Source organism: Adelges cooleyi, unplaced genomic scaffold (assembly GCF_023614345.1).
Source record: "Adelges cooleyi isolate 19-005CV unplaced genomic scaffold, UGA_ACOO_1.1 ACOO_flye_CR_arks_rails_tigmint_CR_PRNA_247, whole genome shotgun sequence".
In the NCBI taxonomy this organism is placed as follows: Eukaryota; Metazoa; Arthropoda; class Insecta; order Hemiptera; family Adelgidae; genus Adelges; species Adelges cooleyi.
In genome coordinates, this window is record NW_026095912.1 from 7545117 (window position 1) to 7570249 (window position 25133).

At 30.1% G+C, this 25133-nt stretch overlaps 2 protein-coding genes across 7 annotated transcripts; both read left to right on the forward strand.

Moving 5' to 3' along the window:
* The first annotated feature begins 3040 nt into the window (after window positions 1-3040).
* Window positions 3041-13089, forward strand: LOC126836423 (solute carrier family 23 member 2-like). 4 transcript variants are annotated; one of them, XM_050569793.1, is made up of 15 exons: window positions 3041-3059; window positions 4650-4746; window positions 5826-5942; window positions 6043-6200; window positions 6299-6504; window positions 9051-9177; window positions 9277-9397; window positions 9571-9712; window positions 10211-10324; window positions 10422-10561; window positions 10842-10989; window positions 11321-11400; window positions 11635-11776; window positions 12526-12646; window positions 12716-13089. In XM_050569793.1, exons 2-15 carry the CDS (start codon window positions 4702-4704, stop codon window positions 12771-12773), a joined length of 1719 nt encoding a protein of 572 aa, XP_050425750.1. In that variant the 5' UTR covers window positions 3041-3059; window positions 4650-4701; the 3' UTR covers window positions 12774-13089. The 4 variants fall into 4 exon arrangements, with proteins under 4 accessions (XP_050425750.1, XP_050425751.1, XP_050425752.1 ...); XM_050569794.1 differs by lacking the exon at window positions 3041-3059 and adding an exon at window positions 4403-4421; XM_050569795.1 differs by lacking the exon at window positions 3041-3059 and having other exon boundaries at window positions 4539-4746; window positions 11635-11740.
* A 2539-nt stretch (window positions 13090-15628) lies between these two features.
* On the forward strand, window positions 15629-24648 carry LOC126836418 (solute carrier family 23 member 1-like). Of its 3 annotated transcripts, XM_050569777.1 has the most exons (16): window positions 15629-15647; window positions 15948-16013; window positions 17312-17433; window positions 18928-19065; window positions 19641-19798; window positions 20067-20272; window positions 21396-21522; window positions 21619-21739; window positions 21807-21948; window positions 22030-22143; window positions 22217-22356; window positions 23061-23208; window positions 23327-23406; window positions 23475-23616; window positions 24059-24179; window positions 24469-24648. In XM_050569777.1, coding segments are annotated over exons 1-16 (1884 nt in total). In that variant the 5' UTR covers window positions 15629-15646; the 3' UTR covers window positions 24527-24648. The 3 variants fall into 3 exon arrangements, with proteins under 3 accessions (XP_050425734.1, XP_050425735.1, XP_050425736.1); XM_050569778.1 differs by lacking the exons at window positions 15629-15647; window positions 15948-16013 and adding an exon at window positions 16940-17079; XM_050569779.1 differs by lacking the exons at window positions 15629-15647; window positions 15948-16013 and adding an exon at window positions 17014-17032.
* The last annotated feature ends 485 nt before the right edge of the window (window positions 24649-25133 follow it).

A 25133-nucleotide genomic window follows, 5' to 3' on the forward strand; every position in this document is an offset into this window, starting at 1 on the left:
AATACTTCCATCGTGATGGAAGCATAAAATCATCGAAAGTTCTTATTCATATCCAGGACATAGTGGATTCAATGACTACCGTTGTAAGATTGCTGCAAATGTTTTTTATAAGTAATTGCAAATTGACGTCAGACTGCGGAGCACAAGACGAGACGTTTTTTTCCACGTTAAACATTTATTATAACTCTGATATGCAGATGACTACTTCAGAAGAATCTATCAATGAACTAACCCAAACAATCGATATAATTTTGAACAAAATTGTTAAGATAAATTACGATGATCTTGGATTTTTGTTTGATCCGATTTCGAATACTACAAAAGTTCAATGTTTAAGCTTCGACGATAAAGTTAACAAAATCGCACTAAATGCGGAGGAAGCACGTGTCGACCAATTAAATGATTTTCTAGCGCATTCCATTTGGTTCTCTAAGGATTATCTTGGGAATGATTTGGGTATTGTAGATTCCCAAAAGACGTTCAAAGTGAAAGATTTGTTTGAAACTAGTTGTAAAACACAAATTGTAACAAACAAAAACTTTGAGCATAAATTTCGACAAGCACACCATGCTTTGAGTTGTAGGTTGGCACAAGAGTTAAAAGAGTTTATTGATTACATTAGAGGTAGAGAACTGCAGTGTAAACGAACGTTAAATTTATTTTCGTCTATAAATTGTTTTATAGACTTATTGAAAACTATCAAGAAAAGTGAAGCTTTAATAATACCCATGAAAGAAGCGTTTTGGTATTTGAACCAGATATCACCACACTCGGTATATATAACGAATATCCCCGTTATATTGGATTATATCAAATGCTTCTTTGATAAAATATTTTTCAATGGTTCATCGTTGAAAAATGTCAACTTTGATGTGATCTTTAATGAATTATATTCTATGGAGAATCACCTGTCTTTTATTGAAGAATTCTTGCGTTTATTCTTTGGGGAATTTTGCTGGTCGGTTTTGAATCATAAAGCATTTGGAGGAGTTTCCCTCGCTACATCTAACGTTCAATGTGTTACGGAGCCAGATGAATGTAACCATCCAAAAGATGCAACATATATTATAAAATATTTTATTCAAAATAATACCAATCGTATTTCAACAATTTTCAAGAAGTTTGGTTTTGAATATTATTCAGAATCGTCGAAAGTCATACTTGAACGAAATACAACAAGAACAACTGTAATTAAGTAGTAACTAGACTTAATGTCTGAATTATTCATCGTTTAATAAGTATAAAATTGTGTATAATATTATAAGAAATTAGAAATAATTACTACTAAACAGTTTTTTGTTATATTTTATTCATTGTTTACGTTAATCATTGTTATCAGGCTTATTACTTATCTTACTACGTTTTGCTTCAAACAATTTCCCATAGAAATAACTTGAATAAACACTGTTTTTTTGCCTGAACCCACATTGCTTTTTAACTACTACACCGATTTGAACATATGATCATAAATCTCCAATCAAAATTACTTTACACGATCAACAATTAATAAGTTGCTATTTAAAATCTAAAAAAAGCCTCAGCAATATTGCGATAATTTCTCACTTTCAAATTTGGTACCTATGCTACACATTTGTAAACAAATTATCCTATACTGTTATGGTTTTTCCTAAACTTGTAATCCGTAAGTGCTTTAATCACTCTCGAAAATATCAAAATTATCCACACTGACAAATATGCTAAATGCGACCACGTCAAACTCACAAAATCCGTTGTCCTCGGGTTACTTAATAACGATTTTATCATTAATTCGCAAAATCTAGTAATCATCAATCGAACGAAGCCTTTCTAAATATGCACCACGACGATATTAATTGGCCAATATATAAGTCAATCGTACTGCAAGTGCTTTTCTTATATTCATATGTATATATATATATATATTTCGTTTGATATAAATGCTGTAAGGTATCGTCTTCAAACATGTTTCTTATCTTTTCGACAAGGTTCATTTGAGCCGTTGCAAAGAACAGTATTGCTGCACAGTACAGGTTGGTTATATATATATATATATATATATGGAAACAAAATTAACACGAGACAAATATAATGATCACAAAACGCGACCGTTACGGATATTCCTACAACACCTCTTTCGCGTCGTAGGTTAATGAGATAATATAATAGGTATTATTATTATTAGCCGTGTACATACTACAGGTGTACAGGGTAGAGACAGCACGTTGTTTGTCCGTCCAACGTAATTATGATGTTATTCACGTCTTCGACGACCTCCTTTTCGTGATTACCACAGAGTGTGTTTTTTTCCATGAACAAAAAAATAATAATAATAACGACCGATGAAAATACCGGCGCGTTTAATCGGTCGTGTGCGATTAAATTAACATTATCATCGTCGTCGCCCGCTCTCCGGTTTGCCAATTCACGATTGATACTAATTCGTGTGTCCGGCCGTCGTAAATTAAATGGTATTGTCGCGGATTAACGAGAAAAGCGTCTCGGTTAAATAACAATATTTAAGTATGTAAATTAAGAGATGCCGATGGATTTACATAATACACAGTGAACCCATACACACACAAAATGATATTGTCCCACAAACATCAGCGAAGGCGATGGCTAAGACGTTATTTGTCAAAAATAAAAAAAGCCGGGCGTTTATAATTTTTTTTTGGTTGTTAGTTTTTTCAGGCCCGTTAACTCGCTCGCGCATTGTAATAATATTCAACTAGTGCGCGTTCACAGTTTTATTTTTATTTTTTGTACGCGATCGGCGTTGTCGGTATAATAGTAATTCTGACACTTTGTAGGTTTGTTGAAAGAAACATGCGACTTTAATAAAATCATAACGATAACATTTTATTTTTAAAAATATATTTATTTTAAAAGGTCATCCTATCCAAGGTAGCGTATCCAATCTCGAAATGTTTTTCACACAGTTGTACGATTATCATTAAAATTTCTAGGTTAATTATACACTTAATACTTTTTTCCCCTTTAGGTATATTGACATATTATTTCATACGCTTTCAGAAAACCAGAACAAATATTATTACTCACATAGTGACAAAACCTATGAGGTAAGAGTATTGTCAGTTTTAGTTTTTTTGCAATCAAACTGATGTCATAATTAATGTGCTTTTAATTTCTACGCTGACTTTATAACTAAAAAATATAAATTATATCTCCTAAAAAAACGGTAGCTTATGTCGATTTGATTAGTACAACTATAATATATTGAAATGCAAACAATACGACCCAAGAATACAATTATTTTTGTGTTTACATATTAATAATTTGTGCAGTTATTATAAGCATATAAATTACCGGATTCGTTAAATTGAAACCGAGATAAAAATTAAAAAATACTCCAACTTATCTGCATTACCCAAGAGACTATCTCTTAAGTAAGTTGGATGTTGATGTAAAACCAAAATTATTGTTATTATGGCATTACACACTAAAAAGATGTCGTCTGTATTCGTTTAAAGTATCATTTTATTATGAAATGATAATTCATGATAAATGATAAATATGTTTCTCAATTGCAGTTTTTGGAAAATTAGAGTGAGCAGTTGACCGGACATTTCGTAAATTTATATTAATAAGATCCTTGTCTGAGGATTCTGAATCATATATTAAACTAAAATCTTTAAAGTGTGTTAAAAATTGCCGGACCCCTACTTGTTACCATTAAAGTAAGTTGGCAAACTATACTTGAAGAGCTCCAACCATGCGCAAGGGTCGCATAATTTTGACTTGTTACTAGTTCAAATGGGTTTTCTATCTTTTCGGATTCATAACCTATTTTCTTTATGTAATTACAAAATTGCTAAAACAAAAAGCGCACCCACAACTCAAAAACTGAAGAACATGACAATTTCTTCCTGAACATTTTAAGGTGCATATAGGGTGTTATCTCGTTAGGTTTGTTGAATAATTTATGCGCAGCGTGATATTTTTTGTTTACGCAAATCGCTATATGTTCCTGCATAAACTAACCCTTATTTCCTAGTAGAGCCTTTATCTGGGCGTAATGTATGTTTGTACTTATAACTAAAGATAGATAACACGACCAAAAAGTCAACAGCACATAAAATGGTCACGTATCATTTGTTTTATATCGTTACTGTCCATTGGTTATTAAACATAACAATCTACTATATTGTTGTAACTTATGAACATAACTGCTGCACATGAAACTAATATTATGTTAATATAAAAAAAGGGTTTAAAATAAAACGTATATAAAATATGTTTGTTATATATTAATCGCTTCATATTAAGATAACTAAAGCCTGCACACCATATTTACACAAGTGCTTGCTTATCTACATTTATGTAGGTTATGAAAATTGTAACTATTTTTTCATGGTTTTGTAATAGTATTTAAATTAACTGTTTTGAGTACGATACACAATCTATATACTTATATCTTGTTGGTGAGCAAATAGTTATCATACCAATAATTTTTTTCCCAAAATAAAAAAACAAATTTTCTTATACTTGTCGGTCATATACGATATTATTATAACTCAACCTTTCAATAGGCATATAACATATTTCACAAACAATTAAGTGCTCTCTAATGTGTTAATATCAACTGCGATTACTCACAACAAACACTTATTATTGTTAACTACTATTAGTCGTTATTGATTTTGTTTTAGTGCATAGAATCCTTCTTAGCTGATATGAGTCAATCCGCAAAATATTTAGACTATGGACGAAACTACCTCGCACGTGCATCTAAACACTATAACCAAAGTAAGTTGGATTTTTTATTATTATAGTATTGGAGATTCAGTCTTATTGTTCAATTACATGAAGATAATAATTTATTATCTAATAGCCGCTGACATCATTTAATATGACACAATTGTTTGCTATATCAGGTAGGTCTGCATTAAAAAACTTAGACAACTGAAACAATAATTACATGTAAATAATTCATAAATTAAAAAGAACTTGGTATAATTTAAGTTGCAAACTGAGTAATGACTTTTTGTGGTCAACCATAATTTGCGGTGAATAGGAATTTAGAAAATTCACTGATGGAACGATAAAAAAATTATATGTTTATTTTAGATATCAAGAGAATTAAGAATTCTGTTTTAGGTATTTTCTTTTACTTTATCGAGAAGTCAAACGACCACTAATATGTTATTTTTATGTACTATGATTTTTATTTTGGTCTGAGAATATCTATGTTGTTTTTACAATTGTAACGGGTACATTCGGCCACCCCTTACCACTAGTACATATTTTTAAAATATTTGTTTTAAGATCAAAAACCATTACCTACTTAAAATGTAAATCATCCTTAAGGTCCAGTATTTTTTTTTCATTAGACGCCGTTTATCGATACTGCTTTATCTAGAGAATAGTGTACATCAATTTAACAAATTTTTCTATTTTTTTTAAAACAAGTTCTAAGCCCCGGAATTTTAAGATAAAAATATATACATTTTTTCAATTTTATAGGAAAAGTGGTGCATTTTTTACATTTTTATTTTATAGACTTGCTACACGAAGAAGTCGGATTATTGGCTTAGCATTATCGTTGGTCTGATAAAAATATATACATAAACAAATAAAAATAATACCAATCATCATTGTAAAAACAATACTTTCACATTTGATAGCTCCGAAACGGATCTAAAAATTAAATAAATGTCATTGCTTACATACAACATTGTTGTACCTCTTATTTCGTTCATAGTTCAATTTAAGCCTTTATGTTGAACTTTCCATAAATTTAACATTACATATACCTAATTATTATGCTTTTTATTCGAAACGGATGTAAAGTACACAAAAATAAGATTGTTATTTTAATATTTCAGGAAAATGGAGAATTGTCGACGATTATGATGAGTGATCAACAATCTGAGGGATTGAAAATAACTTACGGTATTGACGATATTCCACCATGGTATTTATGTTTGTTCATGGCACTTCAGGTAAACAAGCAAATATGTGACTCGATTTGCTGAAAACATTTTTATAGGCATATACCTAACCTAGAATATATATATAAATATACAAAACCACATTATACAGCATTATCTGACCATGATAAGCGCAATAGTGTCGATCCCATTCGTCTTAACTCCAGCGCTGTGCATGAAGGACGACGACCCAGCACGTGGACATATTATTTCAACTATGATATTTGTAACGGCTATTGTGACGTACGCTCAGTGCACGTTCGGTTGCAGGTCAGTTCACAAGTTCGCAAAACGACTTGATCACATTACAACCACTATTGGAAAACTATAACGACCATATTATTATAAACGATATCGTTTTTCAATAGGTTACCTATCGTTCAAGGGGGAACTATATCGTTCCTGGTGCCGACATTGGCAATATTGAACCTACCCCGTTGGAAGTGTCCAGCCAAAGAAATCGTCGACGCCATGACACCCGAAGAGCAACAAGAACTGTGGCAGATCCGCATGAGAGAACTTTCTGGAGCCATAGCCGTTGCGGCGTTGTTTCAAGTGTTCATAGGACTTACCGGCAAGTGTCGAGTGTAGCAACAATAAATCTTAATTTTTTTTGTTTAGCCTGTTTACCAAGGTCATGTTTAGTTACGTGACATTTTGTAGACTTCCCGATTTAAAAAACCAGGATCGGCCGAGAAAACAATTCGCTATCAGGGGCTCGACTGGGAGATCAAATTTGTATTTAAAAATACTATTATAGTATTCTTCATGAACGGTGTTACATAATACCAGATCCTATTAGTAGTAATCTGGACTTTTCTCAATAGTCTACTGTGTTCAATGTCGAGGGTTACATGCAGTAAAGGATAACCAAACGTAGCTAACGTTTTCTAAATTAATTCAAAGATAACTCATAGAATTGTTGGTTATTGTCAGATTACAAAAATTAATAAATTCATTGTATACAATAATACATAATATTAATGTTATATTTCATTAATTGTGTCATTAATGAAATATATTATTGTTTAAGAAAACTAGTTAGGTTAGGTTTGTACATATTATATTTAAATAAGAAAACATTACAATTTACAAAAAACATGAGAGAGCAACAACAACTGTGGGGTACAACGTCTTACCATTGAGTATATATTGTCTTACACAAGTAGTATATATAATTTTTAGGTTACTGAATGACAGTTACAGTGTGACCATACATAACACCCTTACATTAAGATTTAAAAAATTTAAGTTGACAAGTAGAATTAGGCAGTAAATAATAATTAAAAACTCTTTTCTGCTTCGTAACGTTAAAGTCAAAAATCAAATATATTGAAAGTACTCTTTAGACTTGTTAAAAAAACAGAGCCTCAAACGGATTAAATAAGCCATAAGGTATAAAACAAATGCTGTATATATTATATTATGATTGGATGTTTTTCGAACGGTTTTTAACAATTAACAACAAATTATGATTCGGGATTTCTTTATCATATTCAAATCAACCATTCTTGTAATAATTCTTGAGGAATTTTATTACATCCGTGCATTTTGTTTATTAACTCCAATAATTGTATGATGATTACGAACACCTTTTCTAATGTTGTATTATTTATCAGTATTTTGTTTATAATTAAAAGGTACAATTCGACCATCTCATCTTCAAGGTGTTTGAACGTTCTTTGACCTAATTTTTTGGACTTTTGATCAATATCATTACAGAATTTTATTCCATTTAGCACACACCATATGAAAAACTCGTGGAAATCATCTATGATGGCATCCAAATAATCTCTGGTTTCTTTGATGAGGTTAAAAGTTTTTATATATCCGTCAAATTCTTTTTTGGCAAACTCGCTTTCATTCTTTTCCAACCATTGTGGAAATTTATCACATAATTCTTTAACGCATGAATAAGCTATATCCATTGGATCATTTTGGAATAGAAAATTGAACACATCGCTCAGGCTAGGCACATCTTTTATGAAATTTGCTAATAATATGCCTAAACGTTCACTAATCGCACTGACTAATAGACCCGGACCTTTTCCTTCAAGAATATCCGGTAAAACTTCAAACCCAAATTTTTGTGTAACTGGACTAGACTGAAATCTGATACAATAAGTATTACCTTCAGCAACTGCCCGGTCAATAATAAGTTGCCATATTCTGAATATATCCTTCCAATCATCTAACAGATCTCCTGGTGAAGTCTGGTAAGTAAATGATTTTACTGTTTCTTCATCAACCATTTTTTTTAAGACGCTAACTGAAGAACACTGAACATATGAGTTATGACGGTTAGAATATTTTTAAACTATCTTGTTACAACATTACTATAGCAATTTTACTACAATTATATTGAATCTGTTTGTTGTTTTATGCATTTGAAATTAATACAACACTTTTAATAAATATTAATCGTTGGTATTCAAAGGTGATGGAGTGCGTTAAATATTTTTCATTATGAATAGGTAAAATAATTGAGAAATATAAAATTAAAATAATTGGGAAGTAATTGGATTGCAACGTATAGTGCTAGGTATTGTGAAATTAGCCATTTTAATCTAACATTGACTCATAGTTGACAAGGGTATTTTTTGTTAGAGTTACCAACTGTTAGCAAACCTGTCTTTAAAACGTAACTAAAGAAACCGAACCATCATCATTAGACTTTGATTAAATATGTTTGGTGTAGTAATAATAATATTTTTACATCTAAAAGTAAAAATTAATTTAGACTTTAGAGATTTCTTTAACATCTTTGGAAAGACGTTAAAGAAATATATAAGGGTTTGTTAATCAGTTTTATCTGACTCTTATATTAGGTAATCATCACATTGCATGATAAGTTATTTGACGGCTATTATGACAGCATATTTCATGTGATTGCAAATTGTTAGTTGTAAAGTTGGTATGTAAAAGAAAACAATATAATAATATAATAACATAAGGTAAAACCTTATCAAAACTTGCAATTACAAATTGAGACTGCAGCTAAAAAACCTTTTATCGAATTATTTTTATGTTTGGTATAATTGAAGCAATTTTAGTTGGAGACCAATCTGAGCGAAAACAAAAACGGAAATAAGAGTGTTTTTTTTCATTTTGGATTTTCAGGTCTCGTTGGTAAAATAGTCAAATACGTGACGCCACTTACCATAGCGCCCACTGTAGCGTTAGCTGGGATGTCACTATTTCACAACGCTGGAATTTCGGCGGCTAAACATTGGGGCGTATCCTTAGGGTATTAAAATATATAGTAAATAGAATAGCGTGTCAAAAACAAATCCCTCTCTGCCGATTGTATGCTATAATACAATGTAGTTTGCTTTTCATGTGACAGGACCATCGCTTTGCTGACGTTGTTCTCGCAGTTTCTGACCAACTTCAAGTGTCCGTTTCCGTGTTACGACAAGACCCGAGGTTTTCGGTTTTTGTGGTTCGATCTGTTTAGACTTTTCCCGGTGAGCATAATATATTTTTTTTTTTTACAAAACAGACATCAAGACCGTTGAGAAATCAGTGGTCTATAGCTCAGATCCTCTGTTACAGTTGATGCATTACTTAAACTATTAATTTCCTATTGTTCTATAATAGCCATTCAATTATAAGGAAATATCCAATTGTATGATTACAGGTACTACTGACCATCATGATCATGTGGATTTTATGCGCCATACTAACCGTGTACGATTACTTTCCGGACGGTCATCCGGCTAGGACCGATGTTAAGATGCGCATTCTCGAGGATTCGGATTGGTTTAGGATTCCATACCCGGGTACTAGAAATAAAATCAGAGTTTACCATTTTGGTCAGGAACTATCCTGGCACAAATTTCACAATTCAAAAAACATAGGCAAAATAATTGACCTTAATTTCTAAAATGAACATATCATTATGCTTGATGAGGCTTTAGTGTTCTTTTTCTCCTCTGACGATTAATACTTAACATATATCACATACATAAACGTTTCTAGCGATTAATAACTAAACCACTTAATATGATATCTCATGGATATTTTAATAATCTAATTTTAAAATATATAATATAGATAAAAAATAAAAAATATATTGTTTACATTTCATTCTAGCGGCTGAGCTAAGTACAACTTAAAAAAAAAAAATCTAAAACTAGGTTTAATTATTGTAAAATTAAGTAGGCACGTAAAAATATAATAAATACTATTATTTTCGATTGACGGACTGTTCTTCCCAAAACATTTTTAAAATGTATTCATAAGTATTATTACATTATGTATTAATTTTGTCTTTTAAGGTCAATGGGGTTGGCCGACAGTAAGCGTCGCAGGAGTCGTGGGAATGTTAGCTGGTGTATTGGCTTGTACCGTCGAGTCAATCAGCTATTACCCAACTACTTCGAAAATGTGTGGTACGTTAACTATGTGCAAAGTGGCGGTTAAACGCGCTTGTAAATATTTGAATACTGTATTCAACACTGTAAGTGTACTGTAAGTTTTATTTTTCAGGAGCTCCACCGCCCCCAGCTCACGCTATTAACAGGGGCATCGCCTTTGAAGGTATAGGAACCGTGCTAGCTGGACTTTGGGGGAGCGGAAACGGAACGAACACGTTTGGAGAGAACGTTGGTACAATTAGCGTGACGAAGGTAATTGGTTAGGTAATTAAACAACTTGGAGGGCAGAAAGATGTTGATTGACAAATCTGCTATTTTAAAAAAAAATTTTTCCGCCGTGAAAGAAAGTAATTTAAGGAGGACTAGGTTTGCTGACTTCAAATAGCCAGGAGAAGTAACAAAAATATCATGTAAACCTTTTTAAGTATAATAGTCTTGGTTTTTCGGTTAGGTTATCGATTTCAATCAGTTTTAAGTCTCATTTATGCAAGTTTTAATTATGGAAATTGTATAATAAATGTTTTTATTTTAGATTGGAAGCAGACGGGTAATACAGTACGCTAGTGGACTCATGTTACTTCAAGGAGTGGTAAACAAATTAGGAGCCGTGTTTATCATTATTCCCGAGCCTATTGCCGGCGGTATGTTCTGTGTCATGTTCGGCATGACAAGTGCTTTCGGTAAGTATATTGAATGCCCAAAAGAATACAATTTCTAATCTATAATAATAACAAAGATTAAAATAAATAGACACTACTGTCGTGGTTTTCAATTCTATATCTTCCAACACGTTTTACTCCAAATCCATTACCTTTCCTAGTGATAGGCAAAATCTTGATGATATTCCAACAGATTCCTATAAGCCATGATTATTTTCTGAATTTTATAGTACTGATCTAATTTGACTATATTTATATTATACTGAGTATTTACATATAATTTTAAGTTAAGTGAACAAAATTAATTGTCTCATGTTTTAATTCGTATAATTTCGATAAAAAAATGTTTTAGGTTTGTCGGCTCTGCAATATGTTCATTTAAATTCTTCGAGAAACTTATATGTACTCGGGGTTTCAATATTTTTTTCACTGGTGAGTTTTGTTATGATACATATGTATTTTCTTAGATTTTGATGTTATTAAAAACATATGAATAAACTGGCCTTCGAAAAAGAATAATAAATGCCAACCGTGAAATCACTCAAAGGCGGTGATCGATTATGAGTAAAGTACACCTATAAATAGAAACGTTTAACATATAATATATATTACATTGATTTAGATTTGGTTCTCTGTTGGATACTTATACAGGCCGTATGGTTTTAGGTCTTGCCGAACTGGCTGATCACTCATCCTAACTCCATAAAAACTGGAAGTGAAATTTTAGATGGTGTACTCACTGTGACATTCAGCACTAGTATTCTGGTCGCAGGTATATTAGCCTGCTTTTTGGACAATTTTATCCCAGGTATACAATTAGTAAGTAGGGATTAAAAAAACGAAATAATAAAAAGATTGTAGTAGGAGTAATAGAGTCTTTTAAATTCAACCTATAACATATATAATGAAATTTACATTAAATCAATAATTTTGGAAAAGTATAGATAAATATTTAATAAATAACACAGTAGGTAATCTATTTATATTATATTATGTTTTATTCTTGGTTCGAACTGTCGTATCGTTTAACTGTCATTTTTTAAGCGAATCAATTATTTTTACATTAAATGTCCATTAATCTGTGTATTTTTCGGTCGAAAATAGCTTATTCTTATTTTAATCGTACTCTGAAACGAGTAATTTGTCAATAGTTTTCACATCAAATATTAAATAAATTACAAATAAAGAACTTTCAATACTTTCTTGATCTATCAATCAAGTACATTTTTAATTTTCGTTATTTATTATTGTAAAAATTGAATTTGCAATTTTTCGAATAGAAATAATTAATTAACTAAAAATAAATATAAAATGGTGCCACAATCATGTAAATATTATGAAGAATTCAAATTGTTTTTTCAAAACTTAAACCGGAGTATTTTTAGGAATGCACTGTTTGAAGTAGATACCTCTCTGCCGTGACAATATATATTATATAGAGGTTTACAAATATTAGCTTAATGTTAGGTTTTATTTAAAAATTCCTGATTCAATGCGCCTTAATAAACGCAGTGTAGAAGCTCTTTAAATATTAATACTCAAAACAATTGGATTTAGGGACACCCGAAGAGAGAGGACTGATCGCTTGGGGTAAACAAATGAACCTTGCCAGTGATCCGGCAACGAGCCAAAAACCGAATACTTTCGATTTGCCAATAGGAATGGATTTTTTAAGGAAGTCAGTATAGTTAAAATACTGCTTTAAATCTATTTACTGACTTTGGATCGATTTAATTTTGTTTGACAGATGCGAATGGGCTCGCTCCGTTCCGGTGTTGCCGACTTACAGCCCGAAGAAGACATGACCTACATATTATGAAAATCGTAATCGAATTTCATTTATATCACTGTGATGTTATTTGAACGTAAAATATAGTTATTACCTGAATAATGTTAAGCAATTTCCGTTTATATGTAAACAGTCTAAATAAATAAATAACAATCGCAAGAAAAATACTGTCAAGCTCGTTATTTAAACAAGTTTAACGCTGTACCCTTGAATGTGTTTTGCATATAAATTACCTACCCCATATTTCATATTTTGTATCGACTATCTTTGCCATACTTCAAAAAAGCATAAGATTATCAATTACTATTCATATGTGTTTTTAACATAACCAAACTGAGGATTCCTAAATAATTTGTTTAAAAAATATATATTTGTAATTAATTCTTTAAGTTTAAAAATATTTTTAAATTATTTTATTTGCAGTGAACAATCTATAATATATTAAAGTAATAATTTATTTGGAAACATAAATGATTTAAATAAAAAACCGGCCTCTTGTAAAATATTTGAATCCATATTTTACAATTATTACAGAATAAATAAATAATAATTTACACTTTAACTTTTATTATCGGTTTAATGGCATTTTAAGCGCTTATATTTATCGACTACGTTGTTTATTGCTACTTACAATTATTTAAACACAAATCAGATTCATTTTCACGTGAAATATTAACCATAATACATAATAGTAAACCTCGCCCAAACGGTTGATCAATGTAACAGTGATGCATAGTAAAGCCAATAGATGGCAGTAACGATACATTTGAAAAAATAAACGTTTGTTGTACACTCCGTGTATACTGTAGTCTAAAATGTACCTAACATATTCTTTAATAATGTACACCCAGGATTCACCAACATGCACTTCTAGTAGATCCATTTTCGCTTGCAGTATTGTTGACATGATGTATTTTTTTTTAAACGATTTACTCACAAGAAGCCAGGGTATATCGTATAAAATAGGGTCAATAAGTTTGATTGAGTTTTATGATTTATCAAGTAAATCTAGAGTAAAAATAATGGTACATGCAGTTTGCCATTCGTGTCGATGGATCGTAGTCCCGAAGTCAGTTTGCTTTGAAATTAACAACATTTCAGAGGCATTCTTGACAAATGAACTTTTCGCTTTTAGTGGAAAAGTTAAGTCCATACAAAATCTAAATTTTGAAATTATAAAAAGAATTCGAACAAAGTTGTTTATTTATAAAAGTTGTAAATTTCAATATTTTTTATAACTCAGCATAATTATCAAAATGTGGGTATACTCATTACTCTAATTAGAAGTTTTTGTCCTTGAATTTTAACGACATTGTGTGTTGACTTAGACAATATGACGTTATTCATATTTGTCAACACACAAAAAGTCAATGAACGTAATAAAATGTTTACTATCGTCTTACTGTTATTGTCGCAGTAATATATTAAGTGTTACTCAACGCGAAAAGAATCAGTAGTATTATATTATAAATTTAATATTATTATTATTTTTTTTAGCATAATAAAAAATGACAAATTATTAAATCCAACCAGCTTTAAAGATACGGAAAGATGATTATGATGTATTCAACTTATTATTGAAACTAACTGCCAAATAATTTTAGATCAATATTTTAGAACTAATTGATACCATATTCCATAGCAATAATTATGAGCTAGTTGGTTAGGTTGACAATTCTAAAGTTAGATAGATGTATGATTTCACCTTATATATCAACAATTATTTGCATGATATGTATAATAAAAATCAATTGTAAATTGTAATACTAATAAAAAAAATAGCATTTATCACGATGATAATAATGTTTCAGAGAGTAATCAATATTCATTACACTAAAATATTTAATTATTGCCAAACGAATTCGAGCAATTATTTCAAATTCAATTGTTCTTTTTTTCAATAGAATAAAGCTCAAACGGTATAATAATATAATATGTAGTCCGAGAGTGCAGTGCACAGTAAAAACAAATACAAATAAAGTACTAGTGATAGAACTAAAACCACTACGAATCAACCTTACAACGACAATGATTAAAACTAATCGTTTTCAGGAGTGACGTCATGTCATCGACTTACTAAACCTCTACTGCGAGTACTGTACACACCCTGAACAAATTAAATTATAAAAAATTAGAGATAATTTACGATTATTTGTTGTTTTACGACCAAAAACAAATTTGATGCATGGAAATAAAAGTAATAAAATGTGTTTTCGATTGAGTTGTTTTGATTTAACTTTCACGTATAATCAAAGTCGACTGGAGACTTAATTAACTTTAACTCGTAGTTAATTTATACAAGTGATTCAATGAAAATGTTAATACACCTATATCGTGCATTTGTTCAAATATAAGTAGGTAAATTTTATTTTATGTATATTCATATAAATGACATAAATTATAATAAAATCGCTTAAAAACCACTATGGATTTTATGTTTTAAAATTCAGTTTTTTGTTTCAAAAAAGTTTTTTATACAAATATTCTGATTATACATTAACCTGTTATAATAACTATGTAATATTGATCACGCTACCTAAAATCTATCTTTTCTTGAAAATCCGAATTTTCGATTTCCTGTTACATCACTATAAATATGCAAATATTACAATGACGTAGGTTATTTTCATACCAGAAGAATAATTGTACGCTGTAAGCTTTAAAAAATTATGGATACAGACTTCTGGCGCCCAGCACATTATATAACAATTTAATGAACTCTCAATTAAATCTTATGACCACACACTTTATGTGGAGCCGGGCATATAATTGAATTATCAGGGGACTTTTAACACCCACCGGAGCACCATATGTAGTATAAATAAGGTCGGGCAGATGGCTGTTGCAAATAGTAAGGATTTTCACGTCGCAGTTTCACCACCTTCGTGTAGTATGTTAAACATTTTCAATTTTATTCGGCTTAATGTGTAATGACTCGAATTAAATTTAATGTTTTAAATTTAAATACCTGACTGTACATGGTAAAATGCAACAAAAAAAATCAATTACCTATACCTACATCAATTGAACTCGAGTTGTTACTTTTACGTTGCATCAAACTGATTATTTATTAATTAACAATCTATATAATTAATATAAATAAAAATTAAAGTTATATATATATATATATATATTCCATTTATATAATATTAAATCCTAATTGCGAAATTTGTTTGTTTTTATTGCGCAGTGTTGACTCGGCACTCAACAAAACTACCGATTTTACCATCTATGTTCTACACAGACAAGTTAAAAAGTATGAAAATTATTTTTACTCATTTTAAAAAGCCTATTTTTTAATTAACTCAAATATTAACTTTCACGTTTTCTATCATCGTGTAAATGGGCCTTTATTCTTATTGGTTTTCAAAAAAAAATTATGCCTCACACAGCAACATAGCAATAAATATGTTTCTAAATATTTGGTTGTTTCGAATGAAAATATTGTATGTAGAATATTTATTAGTGATTTTAAAAATAATATATTATCATATATGATATTTCGGAAATATTATCATACTATTTGTACTATTTCCGAGTGGGAATTTTATTAACAATTTATAATGTCATTTAACTTATTTTAATTTTGAGTTTGTATTTTATACTATTGTTCTTTTATAAATCACTTACAACCGGTTACGCGCTTGACTCTTCGTGATGAACACTTATTGTTTAATAGGCCATTCAAATTAAAATTAAATATCAAAAATGTGTTGAATGAGCTTATAGCTGATTTGATCGAAAAATGTAATACAGCGTGATCAATATATTTTTACCATCATATAATTTTTTAAGAAGTTAATGATAATATTAGGTTTATCATTTTTAGACGAATTTCAAATGTAAGTGAATTTTTGTATCGTTGCTTTGGTTTGGAGTTGTTGAAAACCGGGTTTAGTCTTTGCGAGACCTTAAGAATTGAAATAATTTTTGTTTATTTTGTACGACTATTTTTTGTTTTGTAATTCTATACACCTGTACAGTATGAAAATGTTTAACCGCCGACCGGTTACTGTCAGCAACGGATGACAATAATAGATAATATTAGGTGGGTAATTGGTCTCACATAAGCAACCGTGTGTGTTATATAATATGTATCAAACACAGTATAGGCACATGTAAACACAGGTAAACGATAAGACTGGGGAAAATATCATACTATTATTATCATAATAATAATTCTGTGTCGTTGTCGACTCGTTTAACGTAAATGGTATAACCCATAATTATTGACTATTGTTGTTGTTCGTCCTTCGAAGGAGCAGAGTTGGTCAAGTACTTGTCACATACGCTAAATATTTTATTTTTTAATTTTTAACACAGTAAGTAACCCGTTAGTAGTTTTACAGTTTTCAAAGTGTATATAAAACACCTGCGAGCAAGTAGATAAGATAATAAGCACAATACAACTTTGCTTGTGTCACGGCTTAGCTGCGTCGAGCATGTGATGTCAGATAAAAATTTAATAACCAATTGACTTTTTACGACCCAATCCGACATTCTTAGAGGTTTTTTTCAATTAACAATAATAATTATTATTACTGTGCGTTTTAGTGGACGGACACTCTTTGATTACTGCCGTACCGGACGCTGACACAAAACGACTCACAACATTACAACCCAAACAGAATATGGACGATTCCGCTTTGAAAGGAAGCACGCAAATCACCATGAGCGTAAGTCATAACCCTTTGAGATTTCTATAGTGATGCTATAAAACAGGGTTGATTGGGTAATACTTAATTTGATCAAAATAAAAAAATTATCTTCTTAAAAAAATATTTTTAATTAATATATAAAAAAAATACTATTATGATCGATATAATTTTGGTTTTAGATCTATGCATTTTTAACCAAATTACAATTTTTATTTTAAGTTTTCAAAAATTATAGGAAAAAAAAGAACATTTATAAATAAGATAAATTATGGTAAAAAGGGAACATAAAATACACGTAAAACCTCTTTAACGCTAAATAATATCATATAATGTGATATACAGAGTAATGCATTCAATGTAAGATATTCTATATCATTTAACATAATTGAAATTTTGTAGTTTTGCATTTTTTTAAAACGTTTGTTTATGCTATTTTACAAAATATGTATACAATTTTAATTGTAAGACAAGAGAAGGAGTGCCATTGAGTACTAAATAAATAATAATAGACTCCACCCTTCCTAAATTTCAAAAGTTGATAAAACTCTAGATATTACCAAAAAACATAAACATTTTAGTATTGTTTAGTACTATAAATTAACATTACCTGAAATTCCTATGAAAAAAAAATTATATATATTTTTAGAGAAAATGAGTGTTTAAGTTAAATAGATCACTCTGTATATATTTGATTTGCAAAATAACAGATGTTTTCTTAAGAAACCTAAAAATGTCCAATTCTAAAAATTAATATTATTTGCTAACAAATATATGATTTCAGACGTTATTTAAAGAGGTATATACTAGATAAAATGTGTGATAACTATTTATAAATATAATATAAATGTATTTTAGGGTATCCCACTATTTACTAATGTTATTCAGTCCAATATTTTCTAGTAAAGTTGTTAAAAAAAATCCGTACAACAGAAAAGTTCTAGTAGTAATCAAGTTCTACTTTCTACTGAATTAAAACCTTTAGTTTTATAATTGGTATCTCCATAATTGCTTTTGTTTTATACCTAAGTCGTATTATATGTAAAATTCTTTAGTTTTTGAGACTAAAATAAAAAAAACAAATGTAAAATAGCAAATTTTCATCAGTTTTTAAGAATAATATATATTTGTAGATTGTCTCTCATTAATATGAAAAAAAATGTTAATAATATTAATTCCTACTGCGTTTATAAAAGCTAAAAATCGTACAATACTATTCTGTGATTTGTAGCCGATTTTAAATTTAGTTAAAGGCAATCACTGGAAATCCATAAATGAACTGAATTTCACCACATTTTTTTAATAAACAAAACCCGGATTAGGATTTATCAAGAAATATTCTACAAAGTCAATATTCATTTTGATTCCTGTTTTCTAAAAATAGTCCAAATTCGTTGCTCGACGTGTTTGCTCTCATTTAAAACTTCGACAACGCTTTAATTTAAATATAAACATAAAGTTGTACGTTTAAAAGGCTCATTTATGTAAATTGTTTTATTAATTGTATTTTCATAGCGAATCGAGTTAGTATCCACGCCGACTTTAAATGGTTTTGATGACAAACCAGAAACAAACAGATCTGATGGACTGACAATTACATACGGCATTGACGATAACCCACCGTGGTACTTGTGCATATTCATGGCCTTACAGGTAACACAGTTACTAAAATAGTTTAAACTTTAAAATATTTGAACAACTGACTGGATAAGTTTTTCCATTAAGGCGTATTATTTTATCGTGTTTCTTCAAATCATAATTAATTATTATTATTAACTTTTATCCATTAGTACGCAATAATGTAAATCTGGAGTGGCCGAGTAGACTAAAGCGGCGGTTCCAATGCAGTCGCCGCGCCTGTTCGAACCCGGCTACTCCCAGACATTTACGCCATACGAAAAAAAAAATGTAAATCAAAGTAATAAAGGTAACTCAACATTTTGTTAAAACTGTATTATCAGTTCATTGATATTCTTGGCACAGTTTTCATATTATGTATTGAACAATTTAAGAAACGTATTACTATACCTACCACTTGTGTCTTTATTGCGGATCTGAGAAACTGCGGTTATATATAATTGTATAATATTATTGAGTAGGTATTGTATATTTCAGTTTTTAATAGTATCTTTCGAAGATTAACTTAATATTGTTTTTTTTTTTGTTGAGAATTTTCCAAGTCACCAAAGCCTAAGAATGTAACCTTTATTTTTGTACATAATTTACAGCATTACCTGACCATGATTGGCGCTATAGTATCCATCCCGTTCATTCTTACCCCAGCACTATGCATGAGAGAAGACGATCCTGCTCGAGGGCACATCATATCGACAATGATATTCGTCACGGCCATAGTGACTTTTGCACAAGTCACTTTCGGTTGCAGGTAAAGTTTATTACTACGTTGAATAGGCTAACATTATATTATTTGGTATTAAATTTAAATTTAAATAACAATGTGGTAAAGTTTTATTTTTCCATGTTAATGTTTTTTTTCTCACTTATTTAGTCACCAATAAGATAGTTTCTAGTTAGCAGCGATAGTTTATCGTTATGTATTTTAGCGTAGTATACTGATGGGTAAAGGTCTAAATTTGTTTTTATAGTTTTCTAGTTAGTTTTTTTTCTAATATCTTTTTAAACTAATTAAACAGGTTGCCAATTGTCCAAGGAGGGACTATATCGTTTCTCGTGCCGACTTTAGCCATACTAAACTTGCCCCGTTGGCGCTGCCCGTCGGCAAACCAAGTGGCAGCTATGAGCCCACAAGAACAAGAAGAACTATGGCAAGTCCGTATGAGAGAACTTTCTGGTGCAATAGCCGTTTCAGCATTATTCCAAGTGATAATCGGATTAACAGGTAAAACGCATGTCATGAATTCTCGTTGGCTTTTTTTAGTGATGATAAGTAAAACGAAAATCGCTAATCCGTCACTTTTCTTAAGTTTTTTCGACGACGTAACATATTTGTTCGTTTCTATTGAAGTCCTAATATACGCTCTTCAAAGTTTATTTACAATGCATTATCTAGTGATTATATTAGTATCTTGTTGCTAACATATTTAAAATGTTGTTTTAAAACAAAGAGTCATATAAAAATCTATATATTTTTAAATAGTTATAAACAACTTGTTGTTTCAATGTATTTAATCCCACATATCAATAACATACCATTTTAAATGGCATTTTATTAAAAAACGATAATATTGTCATAATATTACATATTACATCTTATTATTTTCTATGTAGTATAATCTAAAAAATAAATATTTTCAAAACTTGAAACAAATATTGTACTTTATATGTATTCATATATCCTACCGCAAATATCAACAAAACATTTACAAAATATTAATATTTTTATTTGTATGTTAATTAAAATTATATTACGTGGAAAAAAAATATAATGTCCACCTAAAAAATAAATAACTATTTTATTATTTAACTATATTGAAGTTAACAAAAAAATGTAAATGGTTTATTTATTTTGAAATGATTTTTTTAGCATCTACAGTTGTGCCACTGGTATAGCTTTTATAGAATTTTACTATAAAAAAACTCTACAGAAGTAAAACCAATTTTCCAACTGCGGTTGTTCCAACTTTTATTATATTATGTTTTCATAATATTAATTAAAATATTGCTTTCTGTACTTAATTCTTCAGAATAGCGCATACTACTTAGTAAACTACTACAGATACAACAAATATTTAAAAATCATTTTAAAATTGAAAATTGTATCATCCCCGGGTTTCCTCTACAGAAATCGTATAAAATAATGATAACTTGATATATAATCGTTTTTTTTATCTCGGCAGCTAAAGTAATTATTTTTTTTTTTAAGGTTTTTAGGGTTGTTGCCTCAAAAATACATGGGTTAGGTTGTGGTGGACCACATGGCTATCCAATAATTTATAGATCATATTTTTATTATTACGCGCTTTATATAATTGTATTAGTTTTTATAATTTCATTTTTTACAGGTGTCATTGGTAAAATAGTCAAGTACGTAACACCATTAACAATTGTGCCCACCGTGTCGTTGGTCGGCTTGTCGTTGTTTGAAAACGCAGGCGCTTCAGCTTCCAAACACTGGGGAATTTCAATGGGGTACGTAAATGATAAATATTATATTATGAGTCATCTGAACTAATAAAACGTTCAGTCAGGTTATCTAACGGTAATTTTAACTTTTTATTTTTACAGGACTATTATACTGATGACGTTATTTTCACAGTTTCTGACAAACGTTAAATGTCCGTTCCCATCTTACAACAAAGTCGACGGAATCCACATTGCCTGGTTTAACCTCTTTCAGCTTTTTCCGGTGAGAGAGATTTTTATTTTTTGTACTCGATTAGTAATTTCTTCTAACCGATTCCATGTTTTCAAAGGTACTGCTCACCATCACCATTATGTGGATACTCTGTGGTATCCTAACAATGTGCGATTACTTCCCGGTCGGCCATCCTGCGAGGACAGACGTGAAAATCAGGATCATCGAGGACTCGGATTGGTTCCGGATTCCGTATCCAGGTGCATAGACCGAACGGCAACATTTTCAAAAATCAACAGACCTTTAAATTAAAGTTTTGTTTATATTTATTTTTAAAATAGGACAGTGGGGCTGGCCGACAATCAGTGTCGCCGGCGTCATAGGAATGTTGGCTGGAGTCCTGGCTTGTACCGTGGAATCTATTAGCTACTACCCGACAACGGCTAAAATGTGTGGTGGGTATACTTAATACAGTGATTATTATTCGGTGTCATTTGTTATTAATTGTTTTTTTTTTGTAAATTTAAGGCGCTCCTCCACCTCCCGTGCACGCCATCAACAGAGGCATCGCATTCGAAGGAATCGGGACCGTCTTGGCTGGTCTCTGGGGAAGCGGAAACGGTACCAACACTTTCGGAGAAAACGTCGGTGCCATAGGAGTCACGAAGGTAATTTGAGCCACAGCTGATTATGAACTCGAGTACTAAGATACCAACTTATAAAGTACATTGATAAGTCATAAACACAGTGAAAATGTCCAATAAGCGTGATTGTGTTAATGTGTGCTCACTGCTTATCACATAATTAAGATCTTTCTCAATAATATATAGTCAGGGTTTTGATTTTTTAAACTGAATTAAAATTTTAATTCCGGTATCAGGTTTTTAGTGTATAATTTTATATTATATAATGTTGGTATTGAAAACCGGATTTCAACTCTTTTTATTATTTCGGATTTCCGCTACACATATTTAAGTAATTTCTGATTAATTTTTTCCAAAATTATGCCACTAGATCCCCCCCCCCTCCTTTATTCTAGCACTATTTATTCTAGTGTCTAGTAATTGTAAATAACAACATTTTACTTACTGTGTTATTATATTAATATTTGTTTATAAAAAGTTTTTTTTATAAACAAATATTAATAATACATTTTAAATCTATCGATTTCCTCTCCTACTTATGTAAAAAATAATAGGTATAATTATTTTCTCAGAAAAACTGCGCTCAAAATCTTTACAACAAGACTACTTTTTTATTTATAGTGTTCGGGTTTTTAATCTAAAATTTTAATTTTACCATTGATTATAAATATTGATAATATTTATAATCAATGATTTTACTAATGAAAATAATAATAATGATTTGGTAGATTGGCAGCAGACGTGTAATTCAGTATGCGAGTTTATTAATGTTAATCCAAGGTGTGGTTAACAAATTTGGAGCTGTTTTTATCATCATTCCAGAGCCCATCGTAGGAGGAATGTTTTGCATTATGTTTGGAATGATATGTGCCTTTGGTGAGTATAAAATGGCTGATTAAATTTCACATTTACATCGAATAATAATTATTACTTCTAAGGTGACACTTATATATTTTAATAACGACTGATAACATTTTCCACGTTCTTTGTCCAGGATTATCTGCATTACAATACGTCCAATTGAATTCATCCAGGAATTTGTACATCATAGGATTTTCAATGTTTTTCTCACTTGTAAGCTTAGTACATTCACTACAAATATATAGATAAAGTAATTTTTACTCGTCTTGTGTTCATTACAGGTTTTGCCAAAATGGCTTGTAGCTCACCCGAACGCGATTCAGACTGGAAACGAAGTGTTAGACAGCGTTTTTACCGTTATTTGCAGTACTAGTATCCTCGTTGGAGGTTTACTGGGTTTCTTTTTGGACAACACCATTCCAGGTTGAAAATAAAATCTTCTTTACTGTCTTGTGTAAATTTCCTTTGCCCGTCACTACTCTTTGGTAACTCTACACTCTTCTTTAACTTACGCCTTTTAATATTTTTTACTTGATTTTGATAGCTGAAACCTCTTTTAAATATTTAATATATACATTTTCCTCTATATCTTTCTTATCATAGCCATTTACTCTCGTATTCCATACTAGTGTTTGATATTTATGAACTGATTGTTTTTCATCAACTTTGTTTTAACATAATATGTCCTATCATCTTTTGGATTAATACATTGTCATAATTGCCGTTTTTCTTTTATCCTGTCTAGTACCTCTTCGTTTGTAGTTATTTCAGTACCACGTCTCAAAGGCCTCCACCTCATTTCTCATTTCTATTGAGCTAATTGTCCAGGTTTCAGAGTGTTTTATTTTATAATTGTATTTTGCAGGAACACCAGAAGAACGAGGACTCATAGCTTGGGGAAAAGAAATGAATCTCGTGAACGAGCCAACCGCCGGTGAAGAAACTAGTACTTTTGATTTTCCAGTTGGAATGGGTTTACTAAGAAAGTAAGTGAATACATAATACAAACATCATGTTGTCTAATAACATTCCAAATAAGCAAAACTTTATTAAAACTAATTATGTTAAAATGAAGAAAACTCAACTCAAAAGAATCAGACTCAATACTTCATTTGTTTTAAGATATACTTAACACTAATAAACTTAACCGCCCATAATGTAAGTCGTACTAATAAGCGAATGAAACTAATCCATCTAGGACATAAACAGCTTTTCAATTGAGATAAACAAAATTTACTTTAATTTGCTAATGTTTTTTTTTTTTGTTGTAAACAGAATGAAGTGGACTCAATGGATGCCATTTTTACCAACTTACAGACCAAAGAAAGCTTAAACTTTAGATTACTACCTAAATTGTATTATATTAATACTTTAATTTATATTATTGAATACTTTTTTTTATCAACATAGAATATATAATAGATATAATTATAAAAATAGAATCAAATAATTCAATATTTATTTTATTTACCTACCTTTAGTTTACATTAACAGTTTACTATTTAACATAGTGTTTAAGACGGTTTGCAAAAAAACAAGTATTAAAGCTTATTTGTTTGAGAAACTCGGTTAAATTATTAAAAGGTATTATCCAACAATAATGTTTGGATAAAGAATATAATTATTAACGATGTTGTTTTCAAAAAATAAATCTAACAAAATATAATAAAAATTTAAAGACACACGTGGCATAAGCTGCTACTTCAAGATAAGCTAAATTTTTCTATTTTATCATACTAATCCTGAGTAATTAGTACATTAATGATCACTAATCAGTCATCTATGTATACTAATTAGTAATTATATGGTTAATACCACTAATAATGCGTTTTGGATTGCTCAAAAAGCATAGAAAGAAAATATACAATTAATAATAAAAATCATTACATAATATTTTATTGCACTGCACATTAAATGTTTTATTTCAAAATAATTATTTT